General features: G+C 43.1%; 1 protein-coding gene across 4 annotated transcripts in view; it reads right to left on the reverse strand.

The window, feature by feature from the left end:
• The window catches only part of cita (citron rho-interacting serine/threonine kinase a), a 40615-nt gene that overhangs the window by 6216 nt on the left and 11916 nt on the right, over nt 1-22483 (reverse strand). Inside the window, exons 11-42 of one of the 4 annotated variants that reach the window (XM_063911893.1) lie at nt 20577-20682; nt 19945-20088; nt 19684-19803; nt 17996-18166; nt 17148-17201; nt 17008-17061; nt 16597-16737; nt 15858-15983; nt 15121-15216; nt 14747-14863; nt 13900-14009; nt 11953-12127; nt 9903-10100; nt 9750-9803; nt 9120-9317; nt 8732-8925; nt 8486-8621; nt 8190-8294; nt 7835-7975; nt 7507-7614; nt 6961-7153; nt 6285-6446; nt 5363-5386; nt 4730-4867; nt 4049-4229; nt 3872-3963; nt 3651-3755; nt 3313-3482; nt 2913-2957; nt 913-993; nt 663-798; nt 59-198 (exon numbers count right to left, since the gene is read on the reverse strand). In XM_063911893.1, the coding sequence (XP_063767963.1) occupies nt 59-198; nt 663-798; nt 913-993; nt 2913-2957; nt 3313-3482; nt 3651-3755; nt 3872-3963; nt 4049-4229; nt 4730-4867; nt 5363-5386; nt 6285-6446; nt 6961-7153; nt 7507-7614; nt 7835-7975; nt 8190-8294; nt 8486-8621; nt 8732-8925; nt 9120-9317; nt 9750-9803; nt 9903-10100; nt 11953-12127; nt 13900-14009; nt 14747-14863; nt 15121-15216; nt 15858-15983; nt 16597-16737; nt 17008-17061; nt 17148-17201; nt 17996-18166; nt 19684-19803; nt 19945-20088; nt 20577-20682 (4015 nt within the window). Of the gene's footprint in view, nt 1-58; nt 199-662; nt 799-912; nt 994-2912; nt 2958-3312; nt 3483-3650; nt 3756-3871; nt 3964-4048; nt 4230-4729; nt 4868-5362; nt 5387-6284; nt 6447-6960; nt 7154-7506; nt 7615-7834; nt 7976-8189; nt 8295-8485; nt 8622-8731; nt 8926-9119; nt 9318-9749; nt 9804-9902; nt 10101-11952; nt 12128-13899; nt 14010-14746; nt 14864-15120; nt 15217-15857; nt 15987-16596; nt 16738-17007; nt 17062-17147; nt 17202-17995; nt 18167-19683; nt 19804-19944; nt 20089-20576; nt 20683-22483 lie in introns of all 4 variants that reach the window. The other 3 variants (XM_063911894.1, XM_063911896.1, XM_063911895.1) reach the window with 3 other exon arrangements.

Consider the following 22483-nt stretch of genomic DNA (forward strand, 5'->3'; position numbering starts at 1 on the left):
TCATTAACTCTGACTAAACAAGAGTCTAACTTAGGAGGATTTCTCTGGAGTTACGCACCTTTCCGGAGGAGAAGAGGTGGCATCCCTTCACTGTCTCAAAGATGAAGGGGTTGAGGTCGGGTTGAGCCGGGAGATGGGATTGAGACAGAGACTGCTTCACCTTCTTGATCTCCACCAGACACAGAGCCCTCTCCTCTCCTGGAGCACAGCAAACATCACAAACAGTCAGACAGAGTGCACCCCTCTGTTAGTGCATAGATACTGTTTATTATAACCAGCTGAAAGTCTTTAAAATGCAAAAATTAAATACAAGATAAGGCTGTACTGAAAATGTGTTTTTAAATGTAATTATTTTATCAATTTGCAAGTATATTTATTCAGGTTATTTATTCCCAGTATTTCTGCACAGTGGCAGATAAAGATTAGACTTAATTAATACGTTTCAAAAAAGAATAATTGGGACTTATTTGATCTAAACATTTTCGAAAAACTAGTGTTGTCTAAAGTCCAAAAGTAATATTATATTGAAAAACCGTAATAGTTTCCAAAACTCACATCATGTTTTATTTAATGCTAAAATCTGTATTTTTTTAGGTTTTTGCCTTTCAAAAAGGGACTTATAATGGAGTATGATGGCCTTCATTGGACTGTCATGTACTGACCAGTGATCATCAGCAGCTTATCGAGCTCCTTCAGGATCTGGATCTGGAACACGGAGGTCAGCCCGGGGATGTGGGTCAGGGAGTTCTTTATGACGTTCAGAGCGTACAGACCTTCCTCAGAGCCAACCAGCACGATCTGAGGGAAAAGATAAAGCACATCATAAAGACATGCAGCGGGGAGGTGGAAGGACAGGTTTGAAAAGTAAGTCATTGATGTTCCCGATGATGGCTCAGGTTTCGGTCCTTGTACCTGGTCAGTGAGCGGCAGGGTGCAGTTGATGTCCAAACGGTCGTCGCCCTCCAGCTTCAGTAGAGAGTTGCCCAGGAGTTTCTATAAGACAAAGAGCAGAGAGAGAGAGAGACATGGAGCAGAGGGAGGGTGCAGGTTAGGCAGAGCTTCTACAAAACAACAGCAAGAAAAGGACACCCAGCAAAGAGGACAGCCATTACCATCTCAAACACACATATTTCTGTTTTCTTAATCAATTAACCTTTCCTTCACTTTTACTATTTTACTGACATACTTTGTCCAAAGGAAAAGGCTAAAGACCAAATATAAAAAGTCCTGATTGGAGATATAATATCCAAACATTGAGAGCGCAAAAAACACTTTAAATGGACCAAACATTTGATGATAAAGTTTGACGGTTTCATCACTGCTCAGGACAACATATACCGAATATATAACTGATTTTTGGTCGGCCGTACAAACGACTACTTCATAGCAACATTAACAGTCATGAAAGTTAGTTATATCCTTTTAAATCATATTGTAAAACACTTAACGTAACAAGCCTTTTTAATTAAGCTGGACAGCTAATTATGATAAGCGAATGCATTGTGAAATAAACTCATTATTGGGTTGAAAAAGTGCTGAAATTTGAACACTGATCTAGGCCATCATTCATTTTTAATTTCACCATTGGGTAAGACAGAGGGACTATTTAGCAAGTGGAGTACAGGGACAGTAAGCATCTAACCCACTGCGCTCATGTCCTCTTTTTTAATATACAATAACACTTCAGAGTCTGTGTACTGTTGATCCGAGAGCAGCCGGGCTCACGTCGCATTGTATTGAAATGAACGTGTGGCCTTTCAATGCATGTCTGACTTGAGTCCTGTCACATGACAATGCCCTTTTGCACAGCCTCATCAAACAACTTCAATAAAAACATTCTTTAGAGATATTTAATAGGCCGTATCATGCTCAAGTTCCTATTTGTATGTCGTTCCTCTACTGGGACACGTCTCCATGCTTTAATGTTCAATACTCATACTGCCTGTTCTGCAGCTCCCTTTTCACCCTCCGTCTGAAACCAGAGCCCAGTCTGCTCTGATTGGTTAGCTGACCTGCTGTATTGTGATTATTCAACCACGTAGAGATGTCCCGCCCCTTAGCCTATTACGTACAAGCTAGCCAATAGAAGCGCTAGTGTTACATAGTGATGTCACTATGTTACAGAAGTAAACAAAGAACTCCAGTGGTGGCATTTCAGGCAGGGGGGGGGGGGGGGGGGGGGGGAGGAGTGTGGGGGATATAAACTCCTTCTGGAGGGAACTTTGGGATTTTAGCCTTTTCAGTCCACTTACATGCACAAAACCACACTAGGGGAAAGGGTAAAAGCATAACAGGGCCCCTTTAAATAGAAGTTTAGCGTTTACATGTGGGTGTCATTTTCAGTACAGTGTCACAGTACCACTAAGTATTTTGTGCTGTAATGCAAAGAAACAATCGATCTTTTAAATGCATATTGGAAAAGTCAATACCACTCAAAATGCACAATGCCGCTTTCTGGTTGAAAATGCTTACGTACGGTTTACAGAAAAGTAACCAAAAGGGCCTTTTATACACGTGTGTTATGTAAAAGGGACGGGAAGGTGCTCCAAAAAAAACAGCAACACATAAAACCACCAACAGCAGAAGCCTGCAGACTGAAGGAGTGTGTGCGTGTCATGTTTCAGTAAGGAGGGCTAAAGCAGTGCATGGCTTTGTGCAGGAGCATGCTTGACATTGAATATGACGCACCGAGCCAGAGCTGCACAGCCTCTTCCCACCCATGCAATGGTTGGAAGGTTCTGTGATGTTCCGGAGTATTTCACAGGGCAGATACTTGTACATCACATGTGGCCCTGCACTGCACAGCATGTGTGTTGCATGTGTGTGTTGTGTGCGTAGATGTGTGCAGCGACTGCATGCTCAGCCCGGTCGGTGGACTGAAGCCCAAGCGATCGTGCAACTACTTACTGTACCTGAACCAGAGGGGAAAGGTTCTTCTGTCTTTTAGAAGCACCTGCCTATAATATGATCCACACAACCAGGTTGAATGGAGATACACACGCACAGTATAGTCACATCGACAGAGACGATGACAACATAAATACAAGACGTGGAGAACATGCAGAGAGAGAGAAAGAAGAGGGAGGGGGAGAAAACGGAGTGAAGGCACTGGCTGATGTTTAATGGAGGCATTCAATATATTTCTACCCAATATAGTTACACAGTACACCCACCCTGGGATCAAGTTAATATTCAAAATGTGTAGAAGAAGTTAGTTTTCTCGTATAAAGGAGACACTGGCCTGTCTTTCTTACACATCTGATAAACCACATCAGGCCTGACACAAGCCACACACACACACACACTACTTACAGCATCAGAATCCACTTTGTCTTTCGACCCACGGCTGCCGGCCACTACGGACTCCAGCACAGCCACCCAGCGCTGCTTGTCAGGGAAGCTGGGAGCCATGAAGTAGATGGACTGGCCCGGCCAGCAGGTGGTGTGTGGATGTGACTCCAGCTTCAACACATACGGTATGTCTGCAGAACAACAGAGACCGGTTGGCTAACAGAACCTTCCGCATGTTGTTGTATTTTGAGATTCAAAGTATAGATTGGACATGTGGATAAGATTTTGGGAGAGGATGATACACGTACAACCATCCAAAAGGCTGAGTGCAGCAGGATGGGGGCTTATTGATGGAGTACCTGACTTGGCAGTGTTGATGAGCTCAGAGGCTCCGACGGCTCCGTGAACCGTCACCTCTCCGTCAGGCAGACAGAGCTCAAACTCCTCCTCCACTGTGATGTAGTCTAAAGAAAAACAACACGCGATGATTCTATTGGATACTGCTGTTTCGATCTGGTGATATAAAGACTTAGATAATTACAATCTAGTAATTATAGCCATTAAGAATTGAAGAACTGACCTTCTCTGGGCTCAGTCTCATAAATAGATATTTTAGTTCCATCAAGCACCACGTATTTCCTCTCCCAGCCCTGCTGACCACGCTTTCCATTCCTGTGTGAGCAAACACAAGCACCTACTGTAAAGAAACACATGATTCATGGCCGGTAGAGTAGTAAAGGACTGCAGGCTGAGGTACCTAGGCTGCTTCATCCATCCCTCCAGGCGAACATGGCCACTGGCCTCTTTGACCTGCAGAGCGGGAGAGTTGGCCTTTTCCCGGCACAGCGCCTCTGAGAAGTGAGTGGCATACTCTGCCGGCAGACCGCAGGTGGCCGGGAGACACGGAGAGCATTTAGGGTGACACAGGGTATTGCACTCTAGAGAAAAACAAAGAGATAAAAATGGTTATTAGTGTTTCTTAAAAAACCCTTGTACCCAGAGTTTGACATTGAGGGAGGTCAGATTAAAATGGTGAAAGGAGGTTTGAGATTTTTTTTGTACGGAAGGTTTTTAGTGTAGCGCTGCTGCGATGGGTTGGTGAGTGAGTCTTTTTTTAACTGAGGCTCAGTTTGGATTCAACAAAGACACATAATAGCATAAAGAGACCAAAAGAGGCAGCAATAGAACAGAAACTTCTGAATTATGGTTTGTGTCAAAGGGAGTCTGGCTGCTTTGAATAGGGCATAGATAACAGCTTCAATTCCCCTTCAGAAAAGGCCTCCAGACCACAAGATAGAGTGGCAAAAATATTCCTCTGTGCGTTATTCTCTGATTGGGGACAAGTACCTTATACAAAATCGGAATTCTCCCTCTAAAAGATCATTTGTCCTCTGAAATATCTTGGTATTCAGTACTGCTACAGTGCAAGAATACAAACCTAGACAAGTGGCAGCCTGTCGTCCGAAGTGAACAGTGTCCAGGCAGACGGCGCACTTGGCAGCCCTCATGTTGAGGCCCACGGTGAATCGGTGTGGGATGTTGTGGTGCATTCTCTCTTTCACACGTCGGCCAAACTCTGCAAATGTATAAAGAAGAAGGAGAAATGAGCAGGGCCATGAGTCAGGGAAAGAGAAATAAGTTGCTGGGATATTTTCCAAGGGTTTAAATCCCTTCAGAAGCCAGGAGATTATTTTTTTAAAGCAGCAGGGGGCAATTTGAATCATGAGTAACTCATTTGTAATTTCAGGTGTTATGCAAATCAATGTTCAGGTGTAATAATTAAATCAGTCAGGATCAGATTGTGCATGCCAGTGACCATGGGATGCATTTAAATGTTTCTAGGTGGTAAACTACCTTTATAACCAATGCTATCCAAATCAAGACTCGGGGAATGACGGTAGAAATGAAAGTACATCAAACTTGACTTTTGAGGAAAAAGTCTGTGGTCAAGTTACAGGAAGCTCCACAACCGGGACAATGTGACAGCGTACAGTGTGATATGAGCGGTGTAACGTGCATGGAGATGAGCTCATGCACGTGAGAGGACACACTGTGGTGACTGCTAACTTACTTTCAAAGGTGACCCTCCTCTTTTCTGTGAGGAGCAAGTGGAAAGAGACAGAAAGGAGAGAGCAGTCTAACAATAGCTATGTGAAAGCAAAGGCACACGGACAGTGAATCACAAAGAAGGGTTATCTGAGCCAGGCTGCTCCTATCCAAACATGTGTCTCTGATAAAACACATCCTGGTCTGTCTATGGTACCTGAAGACGCTGAAGAAATTCATTTGGCCTATGAAGATTCTCACTCTCTGGTAAATGCGGTGTTTTTGTCATTGGATTATCCATTTTTTTAGGAGATAGGTTCAGAGGATTATACGAAAACATCTATCCAACCTGCCACGCAGCTATGATACGTTTCCATGGTGATAATCCCCATAAAAAGGCTAATTTACCTAGTGATTGCGGAAAGCCTGTATTACATCTGATGTTACCTGACTAATCCACAACTCTTCTTACTTTGTGAGACAGGCCAAAGCAGGGTTACAATGTCAGCTGGATAAATGCACATGACTGGAAGAGTGTTTGTACTTCAGTCCATGTTGCTTGTACATGAACATGTACTGAACACAGTTATCCAACTTTATTTCACCTTGTAATCCTGCTTTGTGATACAGACCATAGAAAAAAACACACATGATCACAACACATGAACAAAATACGGGAACAGAGAGGTTGTTTTTGTGCCGACACTGAAGACATTAGGGTGGACACTCTTATGGGGGACACTGTACAACTTGGGTTAAACCTAGGTTCAAATTCAGGCTGATTAGCTGGGGGCAACTTTACCTGTGTGTTTGTGTGTGTGTGTGTGTGTGTGTGTGTGTGTGTGTGTGTGTGTGTGTGTGTGTGTGTGTGTGTGTGTGTGTGTGTGTGTGTGTGTGTGTGTGTGTGTGTGTGTGTGTGTGTGTGTGTGTGTGTGAGAGAGACGAACCTTCGGGTGTGGCAGTCTCCTTGCTGCGGGTGGAGGGGTTGAGCAGGCTGCTGGGGTTGGGTTGATGCTCTGGGGATTTGACGATGGCTGACATGAGGATTTGATGTCGAGCCTGCGCCGGTGTGGAGGGAGCCCCGTGTTCCTGGGCTTTGAAATGAGCTGCTGTGTTACAGACAAACAACAACAATAACAACAACAACCTAATATTAGACTAGTAATAGCTATTCAGATGAACATTTCTGTCACCATTATCAAAAACAAAAATAGATTCTGAAATAAATTTCAAAGGACCTGGCAGCTGTAGATAATGGAGCGACATGATGCCATGGCAACAATGTTAAAAAGATGGCTGGCATGAGATAAGGGAGGAGGTGCAGTATAGCATTTCTTGAGCTGATGTTATTCTCATCTCCAATGAGTTTTAATAAGAAAAAAGACTTCCAGAGCTGAGTCCGCCCTTCTCTGACAGATTTGGATAAAACAGGGTGAGCCACAGAGTCTCCTCGCTGCCTGGGGATGCAATGAGACATAATTCCTGCTCCATGTCTTCTGTAGTTACTGCGGTGGCTAAAGTCTCCTCTCTATGATCAGCTGTAAACCCCTCTGCTCTGCTGTGGCTTTCCTCTGGAGCAGGGAGCTTCTTATCTTGTGAAGACAGCTTAACTCGGGGACCTACCCTCCTCTCTGAGGGATCGCAGCTCGATCCTCATCTTCTGCAGAGCCTCTTCCAGATCGGCGCATCGTGACCGCTCCTTATCGAGAGCCAGCTTCATGTCCCCGTACTGCATGGGGACAGTCGGCTGGGCCTGCGGAGTCAGCGCCCCGTTGGTCGTGGTGCCGACATCCTCCCGGCGCCGCCCGAATATGCCCTGTACAGAGAGGGGGGGTTAGGAAGGCTATGCAAAAAAATACAACACATACATCTTTGAAATGTTTAGATATAATAGTGTTTATATAATACGGCATAATGTCCATGTGTTTTTTACATTCAAATCTTCAGGTTTTCATTTGAAGCCTTGAATGTCCATTTTATGATGTCAAAAACGAAAAAATCCTTGGAACAAAATCTTCAGTTTAAACATCTGGCAAATAAAATGCTTCACTGTCTGCTGTTATTGGAAATGTTGCAATGACACGAGGCGGCAACAATCTTAAGCAGCGACCACTGTAATCTAAATCTATAAACAGTAAAGCACTATTATTAGAACATGTGTTCCCAAACCTTCTTTTTCTTAGTGGGCTGGTCCATTTTGGCCTGGAGAAAGTCTATGAGTTTGGTCTGCTGGGAGATGGTCCCCTCCATCTTCACTTTCTCGTGTGAGTATACAGCCTGCAGGAAGGAAAACAGATCAGAGAATGAAACAGCTTTGAAGAGAACTTTAAAGAATTCCCTTTGAGAAAACATGAATTAGGATTCCCTTCATCCTGCGGGTCCCTCTGAGATACTGTGTTACAACATCACTCGCACTATGCTAACATCTAACCGGGACTCTGATCCCCCCTAGAGGACGCTAGATTTCCTCAGACTGCAAAAGGTATGCATTAAACACCTGTATATTCTCCAGCTGGTACTCCAGATCGGTCCTCTCAGTCTTGAGCATGTCGGTCTGGTCCAGGGCGTCCTGCAGGCCTTGGGTCAGACGGAATATGTGGCTCTTCTGCAGGTCCATCTGCTGCTGCAGCTTCCCTTGCTGAGGGGACACAAGCAGACAGATATTCAAAGTAAGAAATCAAATTTAAAATCAGCCACATATCACAGGAGTAATCTCAAAGTGTATTTCTTTACAATAAGTTGTAATGGTCTTCTTGGTGTTATGTCTTTGAATGGGTGCATTACATGGGAATGAAACATAAATGTGATTCAATGGATAGACGACTATGTTCTGGTTGCATTTCACTCTCTACCTCTTCCATCAGCCTCTGTTTCAGTTCTCTCTCTGTCTCCAGTTTCTGCTGTAAGCTGCGGGCGTTCATCTCCAGCATGGCATGCTTCTTCTCCAGATCGTTGAGCTGAAAATGTATGTTGAATTGTTAAAAACACAATGTGGATTTTAATTAAAATAATAACAACACATTATATTTATACAGCACTTTTCCCAGTGCTCAAAGAGGCTATTCTCTTTTTAATAACAAAACAACAAGAGGACTCAAGATGGGGTGAAAGTACTATCATTAGTGTGACACGAACGCTTGTGACTCACAGTGTCAGACAGACTTTCAGCCTTCAGTCTCTGCTCCTTCAACGCCTGCTGGAGGGCCAGTATCTCGGCCTTGTGCTCTTTGACTGCCAGCTCCACTGCCTGGCGAGATTCAGTGCTGCGCTGGTCTGCCCGCAGCCTGTGAACCGCACAATAACAGTCCTTACAAAAGCATTCACACATTAAATGATAGTCTTTCTGACGTATGATTACATCGTGTTATCTAATGTGTCGGTGCTCCTATGTCACCTATTCTGCTTCTCGTTGTCAAACAGTCTCTGCAGGTCTCTGGTGCGTCTCTCGGCCTGGCTCTTCTCGTCCTCCAGGGCTCCTCTCCAAGCCTCCCACTGCCTCTCCTTCTCCAGCAACTCGTCATTGAGGGACTCCAGCTCCACCACCTGCTCCTCCAGCATGCTGCACGTGGTCTTCAGTGTTTCAATGTTCTGGGAAATAATAAGATAAGAAATAAGAACATGTTTCACAGCTTTTGGGCAAAATCAAGCGACTGTTTTCTCTCCTGTAGCTTTTAGTCTCAGTATATTGAGGCGTATTTGTTAAAATATATTGAGTGAGTGTGTGTGTGTGTGTGTGTGTGTGTGTGTGTGTGTGTGTGTGTGTGTGTGTGTGTGTGTGTTACCTGTTTCTGGTTGTTGAGGTGCATCTCGCGGTCAGCCACCTCCCTCCTGAGCCGGTCCACCTCCTGGCTGAGCTGCATCTGGTCCTCCCTCTCATCTGACGCCTCGTCCAGCTGTTTGGACAGATAGAAGTTCTGGCGGTTCAGCTCGGCGTTCTCCTGACTCAGCTGCGTGAGCTGCTCCTCAAGGTCAGTGATCACCTGCGGCGACACAAACGGGAAGAGATGTAAGCATTATTTATGGACATTAATGGCTTCTGAAAAATGATAGTGAAGAAAAGTACTGATACTGAAAATCCTGACAGTAAAAGAATTGTGTTCAAGCATGCTTTGAGTGAGTTGATAATCCAAAAATAACTCAAAGATATGTCATTTAAAGGTTGAAGGATGTTATTTGATAAACTCCTACATTAACGTTGTCCATCTACTTGCTGATCGTGTCATCTCTATAGTTACAGGAAATATTTCGGAGTAAAAGATGTTGGGAGAACGTGTGCTTCCAGAGATTCAGTGGACTTTGTTGCTGAATGTTTAATGAGCATTAATCACGGTGGATTCAAAAAAGCCTTGCGTAACCTCTCTAAAACTGTTCTGCTGCTGAAAGGGGAGACAAAAGGTTACATCAGCACTTACCGAGCAGCTATCTCTCAAGGCATCAAACTTGCGCTGAATTTCATCTCTGTGATTCTGGGAGAAACAAATGAAGAGCAAAAAAATGATATTTCCCTTACAGCATTATTTTAAATGGTCTGAAAAACGTAGCTTTCCAGATTGTGTGTGTCTTACCCTGAGGGCGGTTATCTCCTCCTCGGCCTCAGCGGTGGTCTCTTCCAGCTCCGTCTTGGCTTGCTGCAGCTGGCTCTCCAGGGCGTGACGCGCCGCCTGCAGGCTGCTGATCTGGGACTCGCGCTCCTGCAAGGAGAGGGTCAGGTCGGACACCTGTCTCTTGATCTCCATCTTCTCTTCTTCGTGTTCCAGGCCCATCTACAAAACATCAGGACGAGAGTGAACGCTGTGTTTATGACAGATTGTATTTGCATGACATTTTCAGCATTTTTTAACCTGATCTGTGTATTAGATGCTAATAAACAACATGTTTATAATCAACATAGAGGACTGGATCAAATCATTTCATCTGTCTGTTTAAGTGCTGCTTTCGGAGGTGGACCGGGGTCAGCATGGGACTGTGATGCTCTGTGTGTTCTGACAGCTCTCTAACAGAACCAGCCATAACTGTTTCAGCACTTTGAGCTACAGTCCCTCCACTGTTGGATCGGAGCCTTCCCTCCCCACATGCATCAATGAGCCTTGGTCACCCATGACCCTGTCGCCGGTTTTCCCGTCCATGGACCACCTTTGGTAGGTACTAAGCCCTGCAGTCCGGAAACACCACACTATAGCTGCAGTTTTGGAGATGCTCTGACCCAGTCGTCTAGTCATCACAATTTGACCCTTGTCAAAGTTGTTCACATCTTTACGCTAGTCTGTTTTTAAGCTTCTAACACATCAACTTAAAAGACAAGGTGTTCACTTGCACGTAACATATCCCCCCCACTGATAGGTGCCGTTGTAAAAAGATAACCAATGTTCTTCACTTCACCACGTCAGTGGTCATAGTGTTATGCTGATAGGTGTATATGTATATATGCCTGTATTTCTGGACTTTTACAGAACTTTTTTGATGTGATCATAAATTGAAACCAATTAAGAGGAACAAAGTAGTGAAACTAAGCAGTTAAAGAAAAGGGACAGAATGAGAATCATTAGAGGGTATCAGGAGAACAAAGGTTCAACTAGCAGAGAGATAAAAGCAGCTAGAGGAACCAAACAAAAGTAAAATTGGACAGCACAGAGAAACCCAAAGAAGCCTCTGGTAATTGGATTCAAACTGTCATTGTTGGTTAAACCTAAAAATAGAATAATTTGGGAACTTTTCAAACTTTTTAAAAGAACACATGCACTCGGTGCTTGTGAAGAGTGCTTAAACAAAATAAAACGTAGATACTCAAGGGTGAATTTAGCTTCACTTTGTGCCTCTGACAGAGATAGAATGGTGAGTCTGATCTGAGAGTACATATTTGTGTTGGAGAACAGTCAGTGTGTGTGTGTGTTTGTGTGTGTGTGTGTGTGTGTGTGTGTGTGTGTGTGTGTGTGTGTGTGTGTGTGTGTGTGTGTGTGTGTGTGTGTGTGTGTGTGTGTGTAGGAGTGCAGAAAGACCAGCAATTAGTGACAATCTATGTTTCCTTTCCCAGTGGGGAAGAGTGTGTGGAGGTAGAGTTATGACATTCAGTCAGCACGTTGTCCGCCGCCAACATCGGCAGACAGCACAGCGGGGGGTGGGGGGTGGGGAGCTTTCATGGGAGGAAGGGGGCGGCTGTTGTTCTCAATTACTTCATGTATTTTAATAGAATTGAGGACTTAAATATTCATCTGTAAGTGGACTGTTGTGTTGGACTGTCTCTATATTTGGACCTTGAAATACATCCCATCTTTCTCGTTTTATCCCTGACAGTGTCCTATAAACTTGTATTCTTCCTACTGTGTTTGAATCTGGTCAAACAGACTGCCTTACACTGTTCCAGAGACAACAACTGAAGGCGGTTGGCTGTTCTGGACTAGCAGATAAAGCGTACAGTGTGCCGGCCCAATGGCTGTTCAGCACGGTGCCATTACAGACCTGCAGTATTTAATTAGCCGTTTATCTGAGAGGATCTGAGCTCGCTAGCTGATCAGCTGCCTTAATTCCTTTTGTGGATTGTAATGATGTAAGTCTACACGGTGTGCTTGTTAAAGTGAATTACTTAATCCTGAGCCAGTCGTATCTCTGCTGCCTCACCTCTCGCAGCCGGCTCTCCAGCTCCAGCAGCCGCGTCCTCTTGGTCTGCTCCTGCTGACTCATCTTCTCCAGGTGTTCCTCCAGCTTGGCGTTTTGGGCCTCCAGCTTGCCTGCCTGAGACTCCAAATAGAACTTTTGCTGCCGAAGCTCTGAGATCATCTCCTCCTGGGCTTTCCTGACAAGAATATACACAGAAGATGTCATTGTCGGATAGCTTTCAAAAAATTGTTTTATAGCATTTATTTAACATAAACAGGTAACTAGATGTACAGTAGCCAATTCAGGTAAAAATGATGTGATGACATTTTGTTAACTTACTAAACAGTATATTATCGTTTCTAAATTTGTGTGTATAATATCCTACTTTATATTTTGTTAATTTCAATAGTGTTTACTGGTCTGACAGGTGTATAGATTATATATCTTCATAGTTAACTGTATATACACTGCCAGGCCCAAAAAAAAGGTCACACTAATATTCGTTGGACCGCCTTTAGCTTTGATTACGGCACGCACTCGCTGTGGCATCGTTTCCACAAGCTTCTGCAACGTCACAACATTTATTTCTGTCTTGCATTATTTTTTTTATCTTGTATTGATGACGGGAGATTCGGACCACTACGCAAAGTCTTCTCCAGCACATCCCAAAGATTCTCAAACAGGTTCAGGTCTGGACTCTGTGGCGGCCAATCCATGTGTGAAAATGATGTCTCATGCTTCCTGAACCACTCTTTCACAATTTGAGCCCGATGGATCCTGGCATTGTCATCTTGGAACATGCCCGTGCCAGCAGGGAAGAAAAGATCCATTGATGGAATAACCTGGACATTCAGTATATTCAGGTAGCCAGCTGACCTCATTCTTTGGGCACATCACGTTGCTGAACCTAGACCAGACCAACTGCAGCAACCCCAGATCAAAGCACTGCCCCCACAGGCTTGTGATTTTTTTTTGGGTGGGCAGTGTATATCTTTTTCTCGAATGCCAGTTTATTTTTATTTCTTCTTTGAGATGTCTATACTTTAGAATTGTTTATTTCTAATTATTTGCTATGCCTTGTATTGTATTGTATTATGCTGCTGTAAATCTAACATTTCCCAGTTTGGGATTAATAAAGTAATTCTTATCTTAAACAACATTTCTGTTTTACTGGTTAAAGCTGCATTTTCTGTATTTAAATCTGCAATACGTTTCTTTTTTGGCCCCTTTGAGGAAACAGACACAAGTTTGGGCAACAATTTTTACATTTCACCACCTTTAGTTGATATGGAAAATGTTATTAGCAAACAGCGGCTTATTTTAACACCAAGGAGATAAGGAGTACCATTATCATTCAACATGTAGAAGTGTTTCTGGTGACCCTATGAATGGAAGTCTAAGATTGACTCTTTGTTTATTTAAACTCCTGGGGGAAATATCCAACTCTTCAGCTGCTCAATCTTAAGCTTGTTGCTGACTTTATATATCTGCTGTTAGGTGCCGAGCCTGGGTGTAAAGTTAGTTTTTTAAAGCATTTTATCCTGAAAACAGCCAACTTTTGCACCTGGAAACATCACTATTAGATTGGCGCTAGTGAACCGAACTGGTAAACTTGTTGGCTGGAGAGCTAAACATTGAGCTGAAACTCTTAACAAAGCCAAAAGCTGCAGATTCATCTAATTCTGTCTGGGTTCATCACTACGAGAGACCCCACTTCCATTCTCAGAGCGTTTTAATGCTATCACTGGAGTTTGTTATCATTGAATGTTGATTACAGCCTCTTTAACCTCAGAGATGACACATCGTTTACACACATGGGAGACACACCAGGCCTGAGGCAGAGTGATGTGAGTGAGTGCCCTAATGAAGCAATTGGAGGCCGGAGGACACAGAATCGGTGGGTGGGTGTGCAGGGGGTGGGGGGCACTTATAAAAGCACAGTGTGGGCAGAAGGTCTAGTTAACTCACATATTCTTCTGGGTGTAGATGCTGCTGTTAGCGGCCAGCTTGTTAGCCTCTGACAGCTCAGAGATGCGCTGCTCCAGGTTCTTCATCTTAGAGTCCATAGCATTAATGGTCTGTAGGCAGAGACACACACAATACATTCCCATTGAAGGACATCCAAATCCTACATAAAATCAAGGTACACATAAACTTCAGCAGCACCCCCCTTTGTATGAGAAACTGAATTTTGCACTGCAGCAAAATCCTATTACGAGTCCATTAAGGTGTTGCCTGAATCTTCTACATTCAACGTCAGATGACTGTCTCTAAAAGCTCCTTAACTGCCTCAATTCTACAACATTACCCAGATTAAGAGTTGAGCTCGAGCTTTATAGTGCAACATAAAGTCTAATCTGACGGTACACTCTAATACATCTCCGCCACTATTACAAATTATTGAGTAAAGAAACACAACACACATTGATGGAGTCCAGCTTTTGACTCTCAGACAGAAATTGAATTGGACTTGAATAAAATATTAATCATGGTCAATTACCGTCACCTTTTCAGAACTGCTTTTAATTATTATCAATTATTAATGTTTTATATACTTTTTGTGTGTAGTTTTAAATGTTGTGTTTATGAATTTTAACATGTAAAATGTCTTTGAGCACCATGAAAAATCTTATTATTATTATTAATATATTGATGCTGTTCCTACTTTTGGTAAAGAAAACACTAAAATAGACAATGGCATTAGACAGGGAATAAAAATGCCTTTTTTCAGGCATTCTTTTTTAAATCCCACCTCAGCAGAACGAACAGTAAATGCCAAAGAGGATCTTTTTAAAACCCTATTCTGTTTCCTTACTGCTTTCTGTTCACTGATCATTTTGCAGTTCTCCCTCGACTCCTCCTGCTGCTGGGCCCGTTTCGCCTCCAGGGTCTCCTTGTCGGCCAGGTCCTCCTTCATCTGAGCCTCCAGAACCTTCATCAGACAGAACCAGCGAAGGAATTCAGCAAACATCTTTCTTTGCTTTGCGACGAGGCAATGATTAAAACAAAAATCACAAACTGTCACAGTTGTGAATGGGAGTGGTGATTAGTGTGGTGTCGAAACCACCCTGTGAAGCATGTGACAGCTGCGATTTATCTGACTCCACAACAGTGATTTAAAGTGGCAGGACTGACACAACACTTATAGAATAATGTTTCTGGAGCCTGGAGAATATAAGTCTGGCTCACCTTGATCTTGTCCTCGTAAACCCTCTCCTTCTGAACCAGTTGGGTTTCCATCCTCTGGGCGGTGGACTGAGCATCCCTCAGGTTATCCTCCAGTTCCTGCAGGGAGTCACATTAAAAACAGGGTCAAAATGCAATCAAAAGCAATTTTAGACCTTTTTTCTTTGCATGATTACAATTTGAAGGCTATTAGATAAACAAAAACACCAATGTTCTTCTTGCTTTGTGGGCAAATTTTGTTACATTTTTGCCCTGTGCCCCCAATTTCTGACACTGATTTCAAATATGTCTAGACATTTCTATTATGATGACCAGAACTCCCAAATTCACCCCAAAAAAATCCTCTTAATGTTAGAAATGCAGTACAAACCACCTTACACAGTGCTGCTAATGGAGCAAAACGTCAACATCTACTTTAAACAGAGATAATTTAGCTAATAATTCTACTCTCTTCAAATACATAACAATCAAGAGATATGAAGAAACTTGCATCAAAAAGCTGGAACTCCAAAAACCGGCTGGTGCGGTGTCGGCTCATGATGGCGCTGGTAAAAATGATGTGTATGTAAAAAAGTAACCACTTATTTAGCAAAGAGCTCTTCAGACTGAGATGTGTGTGGTGTGTGTGCTAAGATAACTGATGAGGAGTGGACTGTGAGAGAGCAAGATGAATGGGAGTGGGGGGAATTAGGAGTTGAATGGGTCAGAGTATTAGCCAGCCTTATCTGTGGTTCTCTCACCAGGATCTTTTCAGCCATCTGCTGGATCTGCTGGGATTTGGTCTGAATGTCATCTTTCAGCTTATTCTCCCGCCGCTCCACCATCTCTAGCCTCTTGACCTGGTTCTCCAGGGTCTTTCTGCCCTCCTGCTTACACACCAAGTAGAATAACATAAGGCGGACCACACACATTTCTCAGAAGTGACTTTTAAATGACAGAAAACAGTATTCAACCCCCGTGCTCGTTTTTCCCCCCCTTACTTTGGTGCTCCTGGTCAAATTTGACTGTTCTGTTTAACTGCTCTCATATTAACACAAAAACCATGAGTCATCACCACATTTTATTACTAATACCCCCTTTTAAGCTGTGAAAAATGTCTCAGACTACTGGTTAACATGAATAACTGCAGTGAATACATGTATGTAAATGTAATCCAAAATGAGTGTGTACTATCTGATAGATGAACATAATCTAGGGTTACCCATTCATTCCCTATGGCGATCATTTTTGACCAGAAACACCATACGTGCTACCAAGTTTACTAAACCACTCAGAATTCTAAGAAAGTGGTGTTTAAATGCCCACTGCGGACGAGATCAGAACGGCTTGAGGAAGTCAAATGTAAAGCTGAATATTTCAGATTGATGAAAGTAGTACATCTGTCAGATTTAGCCTGAACGCGATGAGAGGGTTTACCAACAGAGCAGTATTATTAACACATTAGCATGTAGGAGGATGACGGTGGGTTCAGTCTGGTACCTCTGTCTCTCTGAGGCGGCGTTTTAACGTGTCACTGGAGTCGGTTTTGCCTCGCAGGCGCTCAAGGTCTCGTTCCAGCCGCTCTTTGGCCTGCCGGACATTCTGCAGCAGCTCCGTGGCTTCTGTACTCGCTTTCACCGCCTGGGGGGGGGTCAGGAGGTCAGACGCTGTTAGTGCATCCCAAGACAAACCTCCTGATATGCTTCAGCAGCTCCTACCCTCTGAGACGTTGAAAAAATGCTTCTTGAGGGAATAAACAGAGAGCTAGAGCAGGCTGCAGAATGGAATATTTATACGCTGTTCTGAGCTGCTTTACAAAGAGACAATTTAAAGGGTTTATTCACATCTTACTGGAAATCTGAACATCTTAAATATTACATCACACAGTAACCAAGCCAACATTGAATGTACCTTGGACAGTTTGTCCTGGAGCTCCTGGATTTTCACCTGCTGCTCAGAGTTGGTCTGAAAACAAAGCACAGTGATTTCAAACATCAGCTGTAAGCACAGCTCGGAGCACACAGATCAATCTGACAAGCCTGATTTGTTACCTTCTCTAGTTTGGAGAGAAGCTCCTCCACGTCAGCTTTGCCCTGCTCTTTAGCCTGAAAGACAATTGGCATATAGTGCAGACTGATCAATAACGTACAATAATCCATGCGCTGTTTGAGCGCAGCAGCCTTCCTACAGTATAGTCCCCAAGAGGCCAGAAGGGAGATGTAATTACTCCAGCAGTGGGCCAGGGTCAGAGATGTTTTCATTTTTGAGCTGATATCTGAATATCATCTATTAAAGTGTTTCTTCGAGGCTTCAAAAAGCACACTGTAATGTCCTTTCCTCCCAAATATTTGGTTATAAAGTCCATTAGGCTGTCAGACTAAGTGGACAGCAATTTCTTTTATTTGATAATGCTGGATAGATGGCATCCAGTTTTATCTGACACTACAGAAAAAACGGACAGCATCATACATACATATGCTTTTCAGACTGGGGGGAGACTCAAAGAAGATGGGACAGAAAATCAAAAAACACACTTCTTCTTTGTGAGCCGGCACCTTTCAAATTCTAGGTTGTTTTCATTTTTAAACTTTCAAATTGTATTTTTCTTAATTGTAGTGCCAAATGAATGCACAAATGTGGCCTCTATTTATGTTTTAAAAATAATCAGGCTGGACTAAAATATTTATAGATAGTAAAATGTAACAGATGTTCCAACCATACACACAGAAATATGTGTACTTTAGATTTTAAATGATGTAAGTACGGTTTGTGATCTGTGACCATCCTTGGCACCTAGCAGGACTTCATGATAACCAATAATGATATTCAACTATGTTTCAGACAATAGAAACTCACATTTGCTGTACATGAGATATAAACCTCTCTGGGTGAAACCTACCTTCTGGATCCTCTGCTGGTATTCCACAGCTTTCCTCTTGAGGTCTTCGCTTGTTTGCCTGGAGTCTCTGAGTTCCGATTCGTAGAGGTCGCTGCGGCGTCGGGCGGCGGACAGGTCCTCCTCCAGCTGCCGGATGGTGACCTGCATCTCCTCCAGCTGAGCATGGTACTCCTACACACACACACACACACACACACACACACACACACACACACACACACACACACACACACACACACACACACACACACACACACACACACACACACACACACACACACACACACACACACACACACACACACACACACACACACACACACACACACACACACACACACACACACACACACACACACACACATCAATAATGTGGAAAACAAAGCCCTCCAGAAACTGAGTGAAAACCTGAAGTTGTGCGGTCAAGTTTCAGCAAGTCACCCTATCATGGTCTTACTGTCTCTTAGATCACGCAATGCTGTGTACTGAACTGGACTGCTGATTGAAATGTGACACCCCTATAATAAATGTTTTGAAACCTGTCCAAATGCTTCAGGCTGCGATCACACTCAAGTCAGTTGGCCTAGAGTGAGAGGATTGGGTTTTTGTTTTTTTTGGGGGGGGGGCGACACATTTTCTTTCTCAACAAAGACTTAATTTACTGCAAAAATCATCAAATATTAAGCCATGACATTTCCAAATATTCATTCGAGCACTGTTTGAGCACATCCCAATGAAAAGCTAGTGTATGCAGTGGGTTTTCCTTACTTAAATGTACCGTTCTATTTAGGCTTCTCCACTGCCTTCTTATGAGTACATTTTGACAAAATACAACAGTAGAGGGAGTTTGTTTAGAATGACTAGAACAGAGGAGCTGAGCTTAGTAAGAGCAACAAATCCTGCCAATGCTTCCCAGACCAAGATACACTTTACAGATCTGCTGACACGGCTTCATTGTGCAGTGACCTATAGAAACCGCAGTGCACTAAAGCAATGTCCATTCATCACCAAAAGTGTCAAAATCACAGGTAACAACTCAATGATTACAACTTTAAAACTCTGCACTAAAAACAACTGCTTTAGTCTTCGAAATCTCTGCAGAGAAACATGTGGGTAAACCATTCACTCTGTGATTTGTGACTTAGTGTGCACTGCAGTCAGATACATCAGGCTTCTCCACTGGGTCCTACAGAGGGCTTTTGTCTGAAAAAAAATGCAAAATTCAACTATAATCTGATTCCTAAATGTTGATTAAAACATCATAAATACTGTGTGTCATTCTCCTCGGAGGAGGCTGGGCGAATCTCCTGAGTAGTGATCAAAGTCTCCTGCAACTTTGTACCTTGCAGGCATGCCATCTGCAGTTCTGCAGGAATGACCTTTATGGAGGTGTTGAGGACGAGGGAGTCCTCAGAGGGGAACCCCTGCCTGCGACAGGGACACACTGAGTCTAATCTCACCGTTACTCCTTTATCAGCTAAAACAGCGTGAAGACGACACTGTGGGAAGCAGAAGAGTCTCCTCAAATAGGACAACAGGCTTTTAGAATGAAGTAGGAAATCATTTTTTCCGTTTCAGTTCCTTTTTCTTCAGCTTAAATACCTTGAAGTGTTTCTAAAATAATCTTAAAATGCACCACATCATTATCGTGATGAGACTTGCGAATGGTTTGAATGAAAATGACATACTTGCTCTTTGATTTCCTGCAGCTTGTTGCTCTGTTCGCGGATGTCGTGCAACAGCTGCAAGGCCTTGTCATCCTCTCTGGAGACCTCCACACGTGCCTCCTCCAAGCTCCGCTTCAGGCTCTGCAAACACATATGTGGGCACACACAAACTCAAGTATGCTGTTTGTTCAAATCAATACCGAGCTGAAGACATGGACACCCGATCTGTGTTAAACATTCATTCAAATTCTGCAAACGGACGCCGTTGTTCTGATGACTCACGCTGCACTCGGTGATGTAGGTGGCGAGGTCTTGCTCCAGGATGCTCCTTTGAGTCTCGGAGGCCTTGAGCTCCACATCCTTCTGGTGGAGCACTGACTCCAGGTCAGTCATTTTACGCTGAAACCTGGAGATCTCTTGATCCATCTGTATCGGAGAGCAGCACAGTCACGCCTTCATTGAAACTCTAGAGGTCCACAACTTAAAGCAGTTTTTAAAAGGTTATTTTTAAACATGTGATGCCTTGAATGCAGCAGAAATGTAAAGCTTCAGCTAGATAGATCCCCCAACCAATAATACTTCAAATATATTTGTGATGCTGTACACAACATGAGTCACTTGGCATGTTCCAGCAGCACCAGAAGCCTGTTGATCTGTGTTCAGCCAGCCAGAATAAACACATGACGTCTGGTTATAAAACCCAATCTAATTATTATTTTGCTCAAAAACAAAGTCCTACAATATGGAAACATAGAAATAATAAATGTCTCTGTTTCCAGTCGGCCAACAGCGGTCTTACTCCAGTCATTTCTGTCTTGCTCGATGATGCTGATTATACATTTGAAAATAAGAATGACTCCTTCCTCATTGAGGCTTGTGATGAAACACTCAAACATGCATCAAAGAGACCTCACCTTGTGACATTTGTCTTGAGTTTCTTGTAATTCTTTGCTTTTAAGGTGCAGCTTCTTTTCCATAGAGTTGGTCTTGGCAGGAGAGTTGAGGCCCGCAGACACTGACCTGAGGACAACATGTAAACATGTTCAGGACTAATCTAAACAAACACAATCTGCTACATCTTTAGAGCACTTAAAACACGACCATGGAGTGTGTGTTAACAGCTGGACACTGATTTCAATGCAGAACATTCATTAACAGATCCTTTAGGACTTACAAATATGTAAGCTTACACAAATCCAGAATGTTGTTTCTACTGTGTCTAACATAGAGAGATAAACATCATTGCATTAATTAAATATTCAATAATCCAATATCATTGATGCAAAGTGAAAGATTTGATTAATATGGCACCTTAAGATGAGATAACAGGAAGTCTTTTGTAATTATCTTCCATTAAATGTCTGGAAGAGCCCATTTATAAAATTGCCAAATCCTATTTGGTCGCTTTTTGTGAATTGATTTAAATATAACCGGTTGTGATTAACTGACCTAAGATATCGTCTGTATTTCTTCCCTTAACAAATTGATTTTCAAATAATTGATATACCCTATCGAGTTGAAACTTGTGATTTTACATCCCTAGTAGAGAGTCTCAAATGATATCAGCTAACCAGAATGAGGATAGCTGAGAGTCTCATCATGTTCCAGGAAGCCTGTATTGAAGCTGAAATTAGCTCGCTGAAACTCAGACACAACACCCACTCATCACAAATGAGCAACACCAAAGCATGAAAATACGCATGGACTTTAACTGTGTTGAGAGGAAATTAATAACACCTAATCATAACAAAAGGAATACTGGGAACAATTAGGAGGACAACGTTCAACAGCGTTTTCAAAGTGAGGAAGGGCCGAGTATAATCCCTTCGTTGTTGTCCTTTAACTGCATAAACAAAACAACCGTACAGGAGACCTGGGATTATTGTTGTTTGCCTGCCAGAATAATGTGACAGGAGAGTTTGGGCTTTGCTTTTGCTTGGGGTTTGTCTGCAGGGAGCTGTAGTGTGTCCATTGCACTTCCTTTCCTTGTTGATGTAAGATGTCCTATTTTTTTGTCCATTCTTTTGGAATAATTTAGAGCTCACATTCAATTTTTACCCTTCTCTTGGCCGGAGAAAAGAGAAACTCTGAATAGATGTCCTCTAAATAAATGAATGGGTCTGTATGAATGAGTTCAGAAATACAGCAAGGGGGATCTTTAATAAAGTTGACTCAGTCTGAGTCACAGCGTTAAAAATAATCACGAAGCAAGCACAGCTCCCTGCGCCTCTCTGCATCGACCATCATCCCCCTGAAACGCACACGCACATATAGATACAACACACACACACACACACACACACACACACACACACACACACACACACACACACACACACACACACACACACACACACACACACACACACACACACACACACACACACACACACACACACACACACACACACACACACACACACACACACACACACACACACACACACACACACACACACACACACACACACACACACACACACACACACACACACACACACACACACACAGCAATACCCCAACCAGTCTGTTTCACAGGAATATAGATTAAATGAGGAGGCGTTCCAGCACACTGAATCTGCTGCAAATTAAAAATTGATGTAAGACATCAAGATTCATAAAGTTCTTCAGTGCTTAGTAGCAACGCTTTTGGGGGGGGCTACTGTATGGATAATGTGACAATTTAAACGTCCGCAGCGGGGGGGGTTTGCATGTTTATTTATTTGTTTAGCCATGATGAATTTAAGCTGTAATGGAAGAAGATGGAGGGATTTCTTCCTTACCTCTAACTGTGTTCTCCTGCGTTTTGTTACGCATGTTT

The sequence above is a fragment of the Eleginops maclovinus genome, chromosome 20 (assembly GCF_036324505.1).
Source record: "Eleginops maclovinus isolate JMC-PN-2008 ecotype Puerto Natales chromosome 20, JC_Emac_rtc_rv5, whole genome shotgun sequence".
In the NCBI taxonomy this organism is placed as follows: Eukaryota; Metazoa; Chordata; class Actinopteri; order Perciformes; family Eleginopidae; genus Eleginops; species Eleginops maclovinus.